General features: G+C 33.0%; 1 protein-coding gene across 2 annotated transcripts in view; it reads right to left on the bottom strand.

Annotated features, from left to right (window-relative positions):
• Positions 1–14150, bottom strand: part of LOC139501645 (E3 ubiquitin-protein ligase MIB2-like) — a 46796-nt gene extending 32646 nt beyond the window's left edge. The window contains exons 1-10 of one of the 2 annotated variants that reach the window (XM_071290781.1): positions 14105–14150; positions 10350–10563; positions 7649–7820; positions 7179–7291; positions 4114–4320; positions 3258–3385; positions 2040–2150; positions 1608–1712; positions 976–1192; positions 407–552 (exon numbers count right to left, since the gene is read on the bottom strand). In XM_071290781.1, coding sequence (XP_071146882.1) covers positions 407–552; positions 976–1192; positions 1608–1712; positions 2040–2150; positions 3258–3385; positions 4114–4320; positions 7179–7291; positions 7649–7820; positions 10350–10563; positions 14105–14113 — 1422 coding nt within the window. In that variant the 5' untranslated portion in view covers positions 14114–14150. Of the gene's footprint in view, positions 1–406; positions 553–975; positions 1193–1607; positions 1713–2039; positions 2151–3257; positions 3386–4113; positions 4321–7178; positions 7292–7648; positions 7821–10349; positions 10564–13854 lie in introns of both variants that reach the window. The other variant, XM_071290780.1, reaches the window with a different exon arrangement.
• Positions 14151–16551: the final 2401 nt, after the last annotated feature.

The following is a 16551-nucleotide window of genomic DNA, read 5'->3' as shown; positions in this document are numbered from 1 at the left end:
CCAGAAATTCTAGGGGGGGGGGGGGGGGGGGGAGATTGAGTACTCGATCACAAACATGTTTAATTTCGCCACTTATTCATGAGACTTTCCAATGCTTGTTGTACACTCACTAGGGTTGCCATTGGTTAATGTCAGTCCTATTCTTATTTATAAATTGTTTAGTTATAAAACAGGTCATTAGTTTTCACGTTTGAATTGATTTTCATTTTTCAATTTGGGGCTTTTTATAGATGACTATAAAGTATGGATTTTTCTCATTGATGAAGGCATATAACGGTGGCCTATAGTTGCTTACTACCCCTTTATATTATTTTTAGTGGTTAGTGTCTCATTGGAAATCATACCACATTACATCACCTTATTTTTATAAAAAAAAAACATTGGATGTCATATTAAATCATCATACCTTATCTGGGTGTTTTTTGACAATCTTTTTGACCACATCAAATTCTCCTTTGGCTGCAGCCTCTACTATAGAATCATTTTCTTCTTCAGTCCCAGGACCTTCTCTCAACATGGCTACAAACAGCTGTGCAATGGCTTCAGCGACAGCTATAATAAAGAAAAAGATTATTTAGACCTGCCAACTTTCCAGATGAGAACAGTTTACTGTCTCTTATGAACCAAGACCTTATCTCAACACGAAAACAAATAGCTGAGCAATGGCTTCAGCAACAGCTACAATAAAGATGATGATTATTTAGACCTGCTAACTTTCAAGAGGAGAGGATTTTACTGTCTCTTGAAATCTCTCATTATATAAACTATACTAAATACATGTACAGACAAATTCAGGTTAAACTATCAAACAGTTATTAACCGGTCGACCTGAAAAAAACAGATTGTTTCCAAAATGCTTTAGTTATAAGAAAGCACTGAACATATGCATAAATTCTTTTCACAATTTTTCTTCGTCTCCATAATGCAAAATAAACACCCCAAAAAATTACTCGCTATACAGTATAATACACATACCCTGTCCACCCTCATCCCCTTCAGATCCCGTCTCTGATTCATCATCCGAATGATCTCTGGTGTCCTGTCTAGACAAGACTGGTATTGATTTAGCTGTGCTGGCATCGTCTATTGGCATTATACAGGCTGGGTTAAATATCCAGGTCTTATCTCCTATCTTAATTCTCATATCACCATCACTATCAAGGCGAACTATTCTACCATTCTTTCCAAGAGCCTAGAAATAAAACCATAATCTATTAATAACGTCTGAAGGTTGTAAACTTTGACCTTGACTTAGTCTTCATTTCATCATTCTATCATTGGACTTGTGTAAATGTTATCTTTTTAAACTTTGACTTTGACTTAATCTTCATTTTATCATTTAATCAAATGACTTTCTAAAGGTTATTATGTTTTAAACTTTGACGTTGACTTAGTCTTCATTTTATCTTTCTATCATAGGACCTGTCTAAAGTTTATAATGTTTTAAACTTTGACCATGACTTAATCTTCATTTTATCATTCAATCAAAAGACTTGTCTAAAGGTTATTATGTTTTAAACTTTGACCTTGACATAGTCTTCCTTTTATCTTTCAATCAAAGGACTTCTCTCAAGGTTATTATGTTGTAAACTTTGACCTTTACTTACAGTCTTCATTTCATCATTCCATCCACCATGACCTTTCTGTAGCTCTTTGACAGCATTATAATTATTCAGAATAGTAACAGGATCTCCTTGGGTAAAGGTGTGTTTCTGTAAACAGATATTGATTAAAGGTGTGTTTCTGTAAACAGATATTGATTAAAGGTGTGTTTCTGTAAACAGATATTGATTAAAGGTGTGTTTCTGTAAACAAATATTTTTTTGTTCAAAAAAAGCAAATGATGAAAGTGTTCAATTTTTTCATCTTATTTTAAAGACAGTGTCTAATCCTGTCTTTTTCTTTTTTACCTTTTTTTTATTTGCTCACTTAGTTCACTACTTTATAAATGATTCAAGTTTTAATGACATTTAGTTGCTCACTATTGTTAATTATACTTTATTGATGATCAATATTTATTACATTAAATGTTAACTCACCCTGGTTAAAGCCACTTTATTGATGACCCAAGTTTTACTGTCTTCGTACTGTACTTTAACACTCTTCCCATTGTAAAGGAAGCCAACGATAGTTCCTGTTTCTTCCAAACACTAAAATCACAAAAAATAATTTTACTGTACTGTGTGTATTTGTTTCTTCTAAATACTACTGGTCAAGGACCAGTTACCGTCAGTTAGCGCTGAAACCCGTCTTTGGGAGTGTAGACATTCCATATAAACAACATATATAAATTATTTCATATGAAAGAAAAACAAGAATGTGTCCATAGTACACAGATGCCCCACTCGCACTATCATTTTCTATGTTCAGTGGACCGTGAAATTGGGGTAAAAACTCTAATTTAGCATTTTAAATTAAAAAGATCATATCATTGGGAACATGTGTACTATTAAAGATTCAAGTTGATTGGTCTTCAACTTCATCAAAAACTACCTTGACCAAAAACTTAACCTGAAGTGGGACAGACAGATGGAAGGACGAAGGAATGGACGCAAAAACCAGAAAACATAATGCCCTCCTACTATCATAGGTGGGGCATAAAAATAATCACCCTTTCGATAATAAGAATTCTAATGCTTTTAAAGCCATGTTTTTAAAAATGCTAGCACATATTCTAATTCAGTCTAATCTGAACCCTTTTTCTGTTGACAGGAATATAATTGTTTGTTTAATTTTTATGGTGAGCATAATGAATAAAAAACAAGAATGTGTCCCCAGTACATGAATGCCCCACTCGCACTATCATTTTCTATGTCCAGTGGACCGTGACATTGGGGTAAAAACTCTAATTTGGCATTAAAATTAGAGAAGATCATATCATAGGGAACATGTGTACTAAGTTTGAAGTCGATTGGACTTCAACTTCATCAAAAACTACCTTGACCAAAAACTTTAACCTGAAGCGGGACAGACGGGTAGACGGAGGGACACACGAACAGACGCACAGACCAGAAAACATAATGCCCTTCTACTATCGTAGGTGGGGCATAAAAATATTTGCCATTACACATACTACAATAAAGAGTTCCTGTAAAATTATTTACGAAAACCTCTGAATTTCTCACCCTATCTGGTTTTAAACCAGCAGGTTACCAAATGTATTAAAAAATAGTACACTTCTATACACTGTTGTTTATTTAGTTGTGTGTTTCTTCATCTTTTCTGGGCTAGACACTTACAGCATACAGTGAATTTACCTGATTTATATCATCATCCCATTCTTCATAGGCTTGGTCATCCTGTAACTGTCGGAATCTTTTTAATGGTAAAGTGATAACTACTTTGTCGCCAATCTTCAACAGAATCTGTCCAGGATTGACCACATCTGAAACAAATCTTACAATGATCAGATGACAATCATCCTGACACAAAGCTTTATAAATTTTTGTAAATTATTGGACCAAAGATAATTTTAAAATTTTAATTTCGATCCAACTAGTTTTTAAGTTTCTTTTGATAAAGAAAAGTTACAAACAATATTGACAATGCTCTATTTTAATGCTTTTTCTTTAGGCCAAATAAAAATAAATATATGTGTGGTTCCAGTTACATACTTTTAAAAAATAGGGTCGGTAGGTCGGTAATTTTTTATTTTATTTTTAATGTCAAAATCCGGAAAAAAATCATGTGTTTACTGAAATTGTTTCCGGTATTATACACGCCCCAACCGGAAATCTGCCATTTTTACATGTGTTTGGTTGTGAAATAAACAGTCATGATACATTTTTAGTTAATTTTGTTGCATTCTGTTATGAATTCTTGCATTTTAGCCATAACAGATACTTGTGATGGAAATTCAGATGACAGAAATCTATGTATTTTATTATTTTAATTCACAATCCTCAAAATTTGATCGTTTGAAAATTTATTTTTCAGAAATGAAAAAAAAAAGTTCTAGGGATGGGGGGTTTTAACTAGGGTCGGTCGGGTTACTGGAACCACACATATATTTTTATTTGGCCTTATTACAAATCATCTACTCATTACCCAATGTTTAAATAATGTTAAATTCCTCTCCTAGGAAGAAAAATTCTTAAACCCACCACTACTTACCAACAAATGGAAGATGATCTGCGTAGTAATTGCCACCGGAGGCTGTTTCTGTCATCCTTGTGTAAATCACATCTACACAACCTTCTCCACCAACACGATAATTCTTAACCAAATTATCAGCTTTCCATGAAATCTTTACGGCTCCTCTGTATGAATCTTTACCCCAGGTCTCCAGTGCCTTCACAAGGCCTACACCTCCCTCACCACCTGAAAAATAATGTCCTCATATTTACTTCAGATAATGGATATATACCTTGTGCTGAATTGTATATAATTGATATACCTTGTGCTGCATTGTATATAAACGATAAACTTACAATAATGTATATTTATCATTTTTCCAATTTGAACCCCTTATCATTCTATCATCAGCCGGAGCTAACCCACTATTTTAGTCTGAAATAATGTATATTTACCATCACCATTTTTCAGTTCCAAATTTGGATGCTTTATCACTCCAGTAAAGGGGAGATAACCCATTATGAAAGCGTAAAATCAAAGAGCTGATAGCTCTGAGGTGGAAGAAGGTGAGTAAAAGGTTACAAGCAGCCCGAATAACCTAACCTGCTTCGTTCCATTATTGTTATGCCGTATTTTTTTTCTTCAAACAAGAATGTGTCATAGGTACATGGATTTCCCATCCGTACAATCATTTTCTATGTTCAATGAACCGTGAAAATTAGGTAAAATCTTTAATTTGGCAGTAAAATTAGAAAGATCATATATATCATAAGGAACACATGTGTACTAAGTTTCAAGTTGATTGTATTTCAACTTCATCGAAAAACTACCTCGACCATAAACTTTAACCTGAAGCAGGACGGACTGACAGACCAGAAAACATAATGCCCATAAATGGGGCATAAAAATAGTAAGACTTGTTACATACCTGCCAACTTTTGAAAGTTCCAATGGGGGTTTTAAGTGCACGACAACAATTTTAAAGGTTACAATTTTTAGCTAAGTATTTTGCACGATCTGGATTGTCTAGAAAAAGTGTCATATTTGTATGATGAGCTTACATGCCTTTTTCTTAAGTCTGTTTGCATGATTCTAGTTATTAAATCAGTAGAAAAGATGAACATGTAGCTAGCAGACCAGGGTTTATTTTCTTATGTAAGAATATATGATGCTTGTTGAAATTTCCAATTTTGAATTTTGCACAAAGATGGACCTTTAACAAGTTGGAAACAACACTCCAAATGAGGGGTAACCCTCATTGGAAGAACATAACAACCCACTGTAAAAATAAGCACCTTTATATTCATATTATTTGATGAAACCAACCTGTTTGTTGGTCTTTGTGAAAAAAAGAATAGTACATTGTGCTTTAAATGATTTAATTGAATACAAAAATAATGTATTATGTCAATAAATTAGTGAAAAAACTACTATTCAGTATTATCTTTATGGTAGTACTGCATCATTGAATTTTGTCAATCAGCCATGCTTTTATCCTTAAGATGTGTAAGAACCCTCTTTGCAGATGAAAATTCACCTGCGGCAGTGCCATGTTCACGATTTTACAACTAGATGAAAACAACAAAGTTCAAAATCTAGCATGTTTGAATAATCTTCAGAGAAAACGTTTTTGATTTGCTTATTAATTTGATTCACAGTGAGAAACACAGAATTTGATTAGCTGAACACGACTGTTTTACCTTGGGAACAAAATAAGGAACAGATGATTTTCACTAAATCGTGTTTTAGAGGTTTTTTTAACGATACCCTTAATATTAATATTTTTTAATAAATGCAAGGATGTATTATAAAACGTCCTTGATAAGAGTGAAGAGAATGAACACTGGGCGAACATACTATATGGTCGAAAGAACTCAGGACGAACAGACCAAGTGCGAACATGTAAACAGGACGAGACAACCTGATAACAAATTCATGCATGCGTACTACAAATATCTACATTAAAAACATCCGGCTACAAGTAAACAAACAATGTTCATGTAGATGAGATGAAATCTAATAATTTACATAAATAAAAGGGTACATATTTACAATAGTGATTGTTTTTCAATCCTAATTTACAAATTTAATGATTCAGATGCTTAATCATGTGTAAAAATCGTTGTCAAGAATTGGAAGTTGTTATGGAATTGTAATGCACAGAAACAGATGCGGCATACAGAGGTTCAAAGATTTTAAAGTCGGCACCATAGGTCTTCAGAAGACTTGAAGTCTTCTTCCACCAAAAATGTATATTTATGTGCCATCATCATTTTTCCATTTCCAGTTATGACCCCTTTTCATTCCAGTATAGGGGAGATAACCCATTATACATATATAATTCTGTCTATTTACCATCATCACTTTTCCATTTCCAGTTATGAACCCTTTTCATTCCAGTATAGGGGAGATAACCCATTATACATGTATAATTCTGTTTATTTACCACCATCACTTTTCCCTTTCCAGTGAGCACCCCTTATCACCTAGTATAGGGGAGATAACCCATTATAAAAGTGTATGATTCTGTCTATGTAGCATCATATTTTTTTTTTCATTTCTAGTGAGGATCCATTATCACCCCCCACATCAAGGGAGATATTATGAACCCATTATATCAGTGAATAATAATGTATATTAACCATCATCATTTTTCCTCTTCCAGTAAGGACCCCTTATCCCCTTGGATCAGGGGAGATAACCCATTATATAAGTGAATAATAATGTATATTAACCATCATCATTTTTCCACTTCCAGTAAGGACCCCTTATCCCTTTGGATCAGGGGAGATAACCCATTATATAAGTGAATAATAATATATGTTTACCATCATCATTTTTCCATTTCCAGTAAGGACCCCTTATCCCCTTGGATCAGGGGAGATAACCCATTATATCAGTGAATGATAATATATATTTACCATCATCATTTTTCCATTTCCAGTCAGGACCCCTTATCCCCTTGGATCAGGGGAGATAACCCATTATATCAGTGAACAATGTATATTTACCATCATCATTTTTCCATTTCCAGTAAGGACCCCTTATCCCCTTGGATCAGGGGAGATAACCCATTATATAAGTGAATAATAATGTATATTTACCATCATCATTTTTCCATTTCCAGTGAGGACCTCTCATTACTTCAGCATTAGGAAATATACCCTTGGCTGTCTTTTTATTACTGCCACTTTTTGATCTGGTAGGTACATTGAAACTAGAAAAGATCAAATGAGAGAAATTCTCTTTGAATCCTTGCAAAGTCTGTTCTCATGAGTATAATAGTTTTGCCATTGATGAATGGTATGGTTCTAATTGTATATATTTTAAAAATAGACACACAGTATTCTTGTCACAAGGGGAAATCTTCCTTAATTTAACACAAATATCTTTCTTGCTTTTAATGGTTTTTATCAAATTATATGAGGATAGTGGCCAAATTAATTTCATAAAAAAAATAAAATTATTGTTTTCATTTATTTTTATGTAAACACACCATTTCCAAGATACAAGGGGATAAACTAGATGCTCCCGGGACTTGAATCACTCACTAAGTAACACAATTAGTACTTACGCTGTAGAGTTAGGGGTGTCCACTCGTACAAATGCATGCTTCAGGTCATGTTTATCGGCCATATAACATGGACTACACATATCAAAGTCATGGCAATCACAACACTTCCATCGTAATCCATGGATTCCTTTCTCCCCACAAATATCACAAGTTATGTTAGGATGACAAACTCCTGCAAACAAAATCAATTAATAATAATTCCTTCCTCAGTGTTATCATAATACAAGTTATATTAAGACTGCAAATAAATATTAATGTAAAAACCATCATTTATTTTATACAAGTTGAAATGTCATAAAGGGTTGTTAGTCCAGAATTGACCAATAAATTATATATATTCTAATGCAATTTTGATGTAACAATTGTTTTCATTGGCTAAAAGTTGCCTTCTCAACAGTTGGCCAGGCATAACTAAGGAGGGACCTGCCATTTTCAATTGATGAATCAACAAATGTTCGATTACTACTATATAATCAATCAAAGAGCTGAAGAGCTCTGAGGGAAAAGACGGCCATTGTTTCAATTTTTAGGGGGGTATCTTTTGATAGTCTACATACAAAGAATGAGCAAAAGAACAGCTAGAACATATAGAGACGCTGACAATAATGAAACTAATTGTTGTTTATTGTTATTTCATTTCCTTAGTCAAGAACTCATCATAGAGACAATTTGGACCAATGAGATCTGCACCTTCTAAATCAAAACATTTAATTAAAGTTGGGAGTTAATTATCTAAAATTCAATTGAATTTAACAACTACTACAATATATTTTAGAATTTTAATTATGTACAACTGAACGGCAGGCTAAGACCATTCTCAATTTTTTGTGACAGTATTCTCAAGAAAGGGAGGACTGAAAAATCTATTCAGTTTTAATTTTCCATTGATAAATTTCCCAGTTACAACTCTCATCACAGGGATACATGTACATAAAATCAAATATGATTGATATAAGCTGTGTGAAGTTTGTTTCCAGATCCCACATTTTGATATATCTGTAAAATTCATGAATAAATAGCTTTAAAAGCAATATTTAAAAAAAAAAGAAAAAAAAATGACCACTACAATAATTATGTTAGTACGCAAAATTATTTTTTAATTGATGACTACTTATCATATATATACTTAATGTGACATTTTTAGTGTTCAGATACATTAACTTTCATTTTAGTGGGTAATTACTCATCAATTGAGGTGCCCCTTAATTGGAGAAAGATTCTAAAAACATAACTTTACAGAAAGAATGAAAACTGCAGTTGCTCTCCCCAATCTCAATAGGAAAAAGCAACATTTTTTTTAAATTTTTTTTTTAACCATTTCAATAATTAGGTTGGTACACAAAATTTTTTTATATAGAAGACTACTTATCATATACTAAATGTCACATTTTAAGTGTTCAGAAACATTTACTTTGATTTTAGTGTATAATTACTCATCAATTGAGGTGCTCCTGAATTGGAGGAAGATTCTAAAAACAGAACTTTACAGAAACAATGAAAACTGCCGTTTCTCTCCCCTATCTCATGTATCCCCATTGACATTGTTTACCGCGAAAGTTGACCTCAAATTATCTGATTATAGCCTCAGATTAAAGCATTGCATGTTGGTGTGTGAATCATCTACACTACAGCAAACATCATTAGGTTTACATTTAACAAATACGGATTTTAAATTAATATACAAATACTGTGAATGATTTGTATAATGAATAAAGGATATCCCTGTGTAGGTCGGCATTCCAACAATGACATCACTATGTTCTTCTTCTTCTTCCGAATACGGGAGTAGACTCCTAGGTAGGAGTGTAAAACTTCCCGGAAGTTGTTATTTATGTTAGATATATTTAGAATATTTCGTAATACTGATTTTTCCGGACTGGAAAAGAAACGTATATAGTGTAAGGGAAAGCTCAATATACGATAATTTCACGAGATACGGAAGGGAAATGTGTAAAAAATGTATTTAAAGTCAATCTGTTTTCCTTGTCATCAATTTCAGTATGACATTTTGAGGGGGTTTCCAAACTATCAAAACAAAATGATTGATGTGAGGGAATGATACTCTGGCCAACCCCATTAGGGAATTGACGGCTTGAAGCCGTCTTTCCCCAAAAATAAAACAACACCTACCTCGAATTCGCCTTTTTAATGTAATTTAATCCGAATTTGAAGCGAACAGGTAATGTAATAACCACCAGCTTGTAAGTTTTCATTTGTATGACGTCATGTTTAGCCATGACGTCTTTGTGCCAAAATCATTCATGAAGTTTCCTGGATTTTTTTTTATTTGACAAATTTAGACATTTTTTCAAGTTTTATCGTATTTTTTCTTTTTGTAATGCATTAGAATCGGAATAACAGTACTGTAGTTGAAGAGTTGCCACCGTCAATTTTGATTTGACGGTCGCAAATTTCTGTTTTACTGTCTCCACTACCGGTCGCCAGTAAAACTGCATTTGCGACCGTCAAATCTACAATTGACGGGGGCAACTCTTCAAATACAGTACTGTTATTCCTTAATTTGACTTGTAATGCTGAGCCTGAAACAGACATTTAACATGGGTTTGCCAGTCTAAACATAATTCAGAAAAAAAATTGAAGTTTATGCGATCTTTCATTGACCAGACTTTTTTTCTAAACAGCCACACATTTCAGGTAATATTTTCAATTCTCTCTAGCCCTGGATATCTATCTATATTACCTGAAGGTGCAGTGTCAAACACTCTAAGGTCATATTTTCCATTTTCCCCAGCCCTATATCTCAGCTCACGTCCAGAGTCCCATATGACGGTAACCTTTTTGTCATCTGAACCAGGTTTAGGTACAAATATCACAGTTCCAAGGAAGCCTTCGCCATTATCTTGTTTCTTTGAGATCCAATCAGGACCTCGTACTACACGAGTACCAGGTTTTATCTGAAAAACATATCACACTTTACTGTGATGTAACAAAAATCCTACATGCAAGAATGTATAAAATCTAATATCACAAATAAAACTAAAGTTCCACCTGAAACTATAATTGACACTTACATATAGAACCTACAATCACATATTCTACTCAAGTTTTATCGAAAAATGTAAATCACACATATGCATAAGCAATGATAAGACATCTTAAGAAGTAAAATTAAGAATAGAACAGGGACTGTGTCAAAGAGACAACAACCCGACTAAAGAACGGAAAACAGCCAAAGCCCACAAATTGATCTTCAACACAGCATTAATTACTTGTATATATACATGATATAAGAATGTTAATAAAAGAATAGTGTACCAGGTTACGGTATCATAATTTAAACATGTTTAGGACCTCAAACCATTTCAGTCTATGTTTTCTGTACATAATTACTAGCAATTATCAAACATCTGATTTGGACTCAAACCATAAATGCCATGAAAGTCTTATTTTAAGATTATATAAATAAACGTTTTACCTCACATGGTCTGCATTAAAGTCATCAATAAGTTATAAATACACAGAAGGTTACATTACACAACAAGAGCAGACTATTTGAAATGAAGGGAACATACTTTCATTTATTTGAAAAAAAGAAAGACAAAAACCATTTGCAAAAGAGAGGCTAAAGATACCAAACAATATAATAACCATTGTGACTGAGAGCTATGTTGTGAAATATAAATTCGATTGACTGTTGTTGTTTTTAGATAGTTTTATTAAATTTCTTTTAAATTTAAAGATTAGAAGAAAAAAATCTTAATGATAATGATGTAATGTGTGAGAGTATGCATGTGTGTAGTGTTGTATGGACTATCTTCATAATATTGAAAATATGATATGTATAACGATTGTATAGTATGTATAGAAATGTAGTATGATGAATAAAAAAAAAAAAAAAAAAAAGAAGATACCAAACCTACATATCTAGATTTCATAATTAATATAACAGGTGTCCATTCAGCATGTTCAGGGGAATGATTCCTTCAAAAGTTCAAAATCATAATAAAAAAATGACATTTTAGAAATACACCTTATAAGGCCAATTATTGGGGTTATTGGCTCAAATTGAGTTCAAACTTCCCGTAAACTGGTGAGTTTAGGCAATGTTTGGTGTTTCCTGTTCTTTACATTAAACCTGGGTGTCAGTTTACCTGGGAAACTTCCATAAAACTTCCCTTAAGCTTGTGTCATGTGTGTGTTTGGCAATGTTGGGTGTTTCCCTTACTCTACCGCCCACCCGCCCGCCCATGTATGGCATGTTTGGTGACAGTTTACCTGAGAAACTTTCAACCAAATTTCTGTGGTAACTTTTCTCTTTTTATATGGAACAGTACAAGCTAAGTCAGTGGAATGGTGTGATCTCTGTACAATGGAAAGTGTAAACAAAATAGAAAGTTGTTCAGTAAAACACCTCTTGAATACATCAGACATGGCAGTAAATGACCACAGTACTGTTATTTAACAAATTTAATTAATGTTTTCATTTTTGTTAAATGGCTTTTATTAACCATCAAATACGCAATTGACATGTCATGTTTGGTTTTAACACCAATAAAATGATTTGATTTGTCAAAACTAAAAGTTACCTCTATAATAACTTTCTTAAATCCATAAATGTTTAATAAATAAAAATCAACAGAATTTAGGAGAAATAGCACCTACTTTAAAAACTAGCAAAAACTTTATTTTATTCAGATCTTATTGGAAATTTGAAGCTTGAAGCATACACGTGACGGAATATCTTTTGCTTGAAACTTTTCTTTCGTACGACTTCAACTTTGTTTTGCCATGACATTAGTTTGCTAAGATCTCTCATGAAATTTCAAAATTTTGTTTAATTTTAATTTCATAAATTTTAAAAGCTTTAATTTACTGTATTATTTCTTTTTGTTTAATTTCTATGCATTAGAAAAGAAACAATTGTTTAAAAATCTCAATTTGCTAAAAATCTTGAGATCACTGCCAGCGTGTGTATTGTGCATGAATAGATCACAGTGAAGGTACCAAAAGTAGGTTCAGAAGTTTGGTTTATCCAAGTATAATTAACCAAGGGAAATAATTCTAACGGACCTACCCTTTTAAAGTATTTATAGATATGCAAATCATATAATTTAGCATGATATGTTATCATGAAACCTTTCATTCTACCATGTCAATTATTATAGTTGTATGTAATGCCATAGGTCTTAATCATTTATTGTTAATGAGTTTGTGTCAATAAAAATATCTGTATTTGTGTTTGTATTTGTATAAGAATTATATAATAATTTCCATTAAACATGTAACCACAACATATCAAGATCAGTTCAAGATAAATGGTATCCCAGCTATTGCTAAATTAATCCTTTCCTCCATAATGACGCCTTTTGACACCACCCCCTTTACTCCATTATAACGCCTTTTGACGCCTGTGTAGTGCCTCAGTTGAAACGTCTTATGAAAAAACTTTATCAGACTTAATAAAATTTGTATCTAATTTAAAAAGGATATTCATGATATTCATTAAAAGATTTTTTCGCAATGCAAACATTCAAGCTTGATAATATACAGCTCTGAATTTGGATTGAGATTAAATAGTTGACACATTATATGTTTCTGACACAGAATGAATGTGGTCTAATGAACTTAATTTTTTTTTACTCTTGGGCAATACACTATGCCTTTTGAATATTAATCCCCTCAGAAAAATATTTGCAGAAATTTTTTTTAATTTCTGAAATCTGAAATGAGAAATATTGACTGAAAACTATAAAAATGCTGATTTGGTCCGATTTTCCTAAACCTTTTGGTAACCCCCTTAATTCCTAGACTGTTTGCCCCATATCCCTTAAAATAAATCTAAACCTTCTACTTGTGGTATGAAACATTGTGGCACAATTTCAGAGCAATTGAAATACTTATACACAACTTATTGTCCTGAAACTAGATAAATGCTTGTTTTGGGCCCCTTTGGGCCCCTAATTCCTGAACCTTTGGGACCATAACCACCAAAATCAATCCCAACCTTCATACCTGCCAACTGCCATTTCAATTTTTATTTTTTGCGGTCGTATAAAAGAATACACAGAAAAGATATGGTTAATAGGGATCATCCTATTTAAGTTTTAGTTATAAGAGCAGAAATTTCTACTTTCACTTTCCATTGGGTTTGCATTAGTCGGAGAAATAACTCTCTATTGAATCAGACCTGCCCAAAAGGATATTATTATAGACAAAAGCAGACTTAGACATACACTAATACTCACTTTAAAGTTCTTTTCCTCATTCTCAGAGCTCATTATTATAGAAATGTTTTAATTTTCTAATAATTTTAGAACATGACTGATTTGTTTGTCAAATTTAGTTTAGGTTATTTCGTATGTTTGTTAACTGTCATTTTTATATCAGTTCTTCGTAAAATCAATAATTGGATTCCAGGAAGTTTAAACAAAAATTGAGTGAACCATGGGGAACAAAATACTTATAGATATTATATTAGCAACAATCAGAACAAACCTCACTCATTTCTTCCTCATTCCATTCGAAAGATAAAACCCGAGGATTTCGCATTAACAAGGAGTTTTTTTGGCGGTAAATACAAATTACACAAATATGATAACAAATTTCTGATCATGTTTATGATATAAATTGTTAATCTATCAATTATAATTATATTGTATAAAGTATAACGTAAACAAATGTTTCTCTTTAAATATCATAGTTTTGACGATAATAGGCAAAAATGAAAATAAATGGTAAATAAACTCATCATTGATACCAGGACTAAATTTAGTATATACGCCAGACGCGCGTTTCGTCTACAAAAGACTCATCAGTGACGCTCGAATCCAAAAAAGTTTAAAAGGCCAAATAAAGTATGAAGTTGAAGAGCATTGAGGACCAAAATTCCTAAAAGATTTGCCAAATACAGATAAGGTAATCTATGCCTGAGGTAGAAAAGCATTGATCAGCATTAGTATTTCAAAAAATACAAAAATTTGTAAACAGTAAATTTATAAATATAACCATACCAATGACAATTCATGTCAGCACAAAAAGTGCTGACTGCTTGGCTTGTGATACCCTCGGGGAATTAAATCTTCACCAGCAGTGGCATCGACCCAGTGGTTGTAAATAAAATCATCATAGATACCAGGACTAAATTTAGTATATACGCCAGACGCGCGTTTCGTCTACAAAAGACTCATCAGTGACGCTCGAATCCAAAAAAGTTAAAAAGGCCAAATAGAGTACGAAGTTGAAGAGCATTGAGTACCAAAATTCCTAAAAGTTTTGCCAAATACAGCTAAGGTAATCTATGCCTGAGGTAGAAAAGCCTTGGCATTGCACAAGGTCATGTTTTTCTCTGGCTGTTTATGACGTCTTTATACTAAATCCATTGGATGTTGGATGTGTAAGGATTGATAGTCTAGTCTTAGATGCATGATTTTTTATTAGTTGTTAGTGGCTTTGAACTAGCTGTCAGATAACTGCGAGTACTCTCAGATCTGTTCATTGTGTCTTTTTGTATCGGGATGTATATAAGTACCCGGCCATGTCCACTTGTATTTTTGTCCATCTGATGAGTTAAGCCTTTTTCAACTGACTTTTATAGTTCGTTCTTATGTTGTACTGTTATACCACTGTCCCAGGTTAGGGGGAGGGTTGGAATCCCGCTAACATGTTTAACCCAGCCACATATTTATGTATGTGCCTGTCCCAAGTCAGGAGCCTGTTATTCAGTGGTTGTCGTTTAAATATTTGTTTTTCGTTCATTTTTTTACATAAGTAAGGCCGTTAGTTTTCTCGTTTGAATTGATTCACATTGTCTTATCGGGGCCTTTTATAGCTGACAATGCGGTATGGACTTTGCTCATTGTTGAAGGCCGTACAGTGACCTATAGTTGTTAATGTCTGTGTCATTTTGGTCTTTTGTGGGTAGTTGTCTCATTGGCAATCATACCACATCTTCTTTTTTATATTAGTATTTCAAAAAATTCAAAAATTTGTAAACAGTAAATTTATAGATATAACCATACCAATAACAATTCATGTCAGCACAAAAAGTGCTGACTACTGGGCTTGTGATACCCTCGGGGAAATAAATCTCCACCAGCAGTGGCATCGACCCAGTGGTTGTAAATAAACTCATCATAGATACCAGGACTAAATTTAGTATATACGACAGACGCGCGTAAAATGTGTCTTCTATAAGGATATATTCAATATCTCTAATTATTCATTATTCTGAACATATTTGCATCTATTCATAACGGCTAAAAAAAATAACAGATAAAACTTGCATTGTATCCCTATAAATTTACTATTTTTAGCCATGTCAACCATGTTGGTTGGTAGGCCAAGTCATCTGACACATTTTTAACAAGATATCAAAATGATGATTGTTGCAAAGTTTGGTTAAATTTGTCTCAGTTGTTCCAGCGGAGAAGTCTTTTGTAAAAATTTAAAATATTAAAAAACTTGTAATCAATTCAATATGAAGGACAATAACTCCTACAGGGATCAATTGACCATTTTGGCCATGCTAACTTAGTTGTAGATCTTACTTTGCTGAACAATTTTACTGTTTCAATTTATCTCTATTTAATATAATATTTAAGATAATAACCAAAAACTGCAAAATCTCCTCAAATTACCAATCCAGGGTCAGCAACCCATCAACTGGTTGTCTCATGCTTCTGGAAATATCAGGGCAGATAGATCTTGATCTGATGAACATTTCATCCATGTTAGATTTATTCTAAATGCTTTACTTGCAGAGATATAAGCCCAAAACTGCATGTTTCCCTTTGTTTAGGCCATCTTGGTTGAGGTCATCAGACACATTTTTAAAACCAAATATACCCAAAGGATGATTAAGGCAAAGTTTGGTTCAATTTAGCAAAGTAGATTCAGAGGAGAAGATTTTTGTAAAGTTAAAGGACGACGGACGATGGACGCCA

This window comes from Mytilus edulis, chromosome 13 (assembly GCF_963676685.1).
Source record: "Mytilus edulis chromosome 13, xbMytEdul2.2, whole genome shotgun sequence".
In the NCBI taxonomy this organism is placed as follows: Eukaryota; Metazoa; Mollusca; class Bivalvia; order Mytilida; family Mytilidae; genus Mytilus; species Mytilus edulis.
Note: the sequence above shows the minus strand (reverse complement) of the source record. Positions and strands in the feature narration are given on the sequence as shown.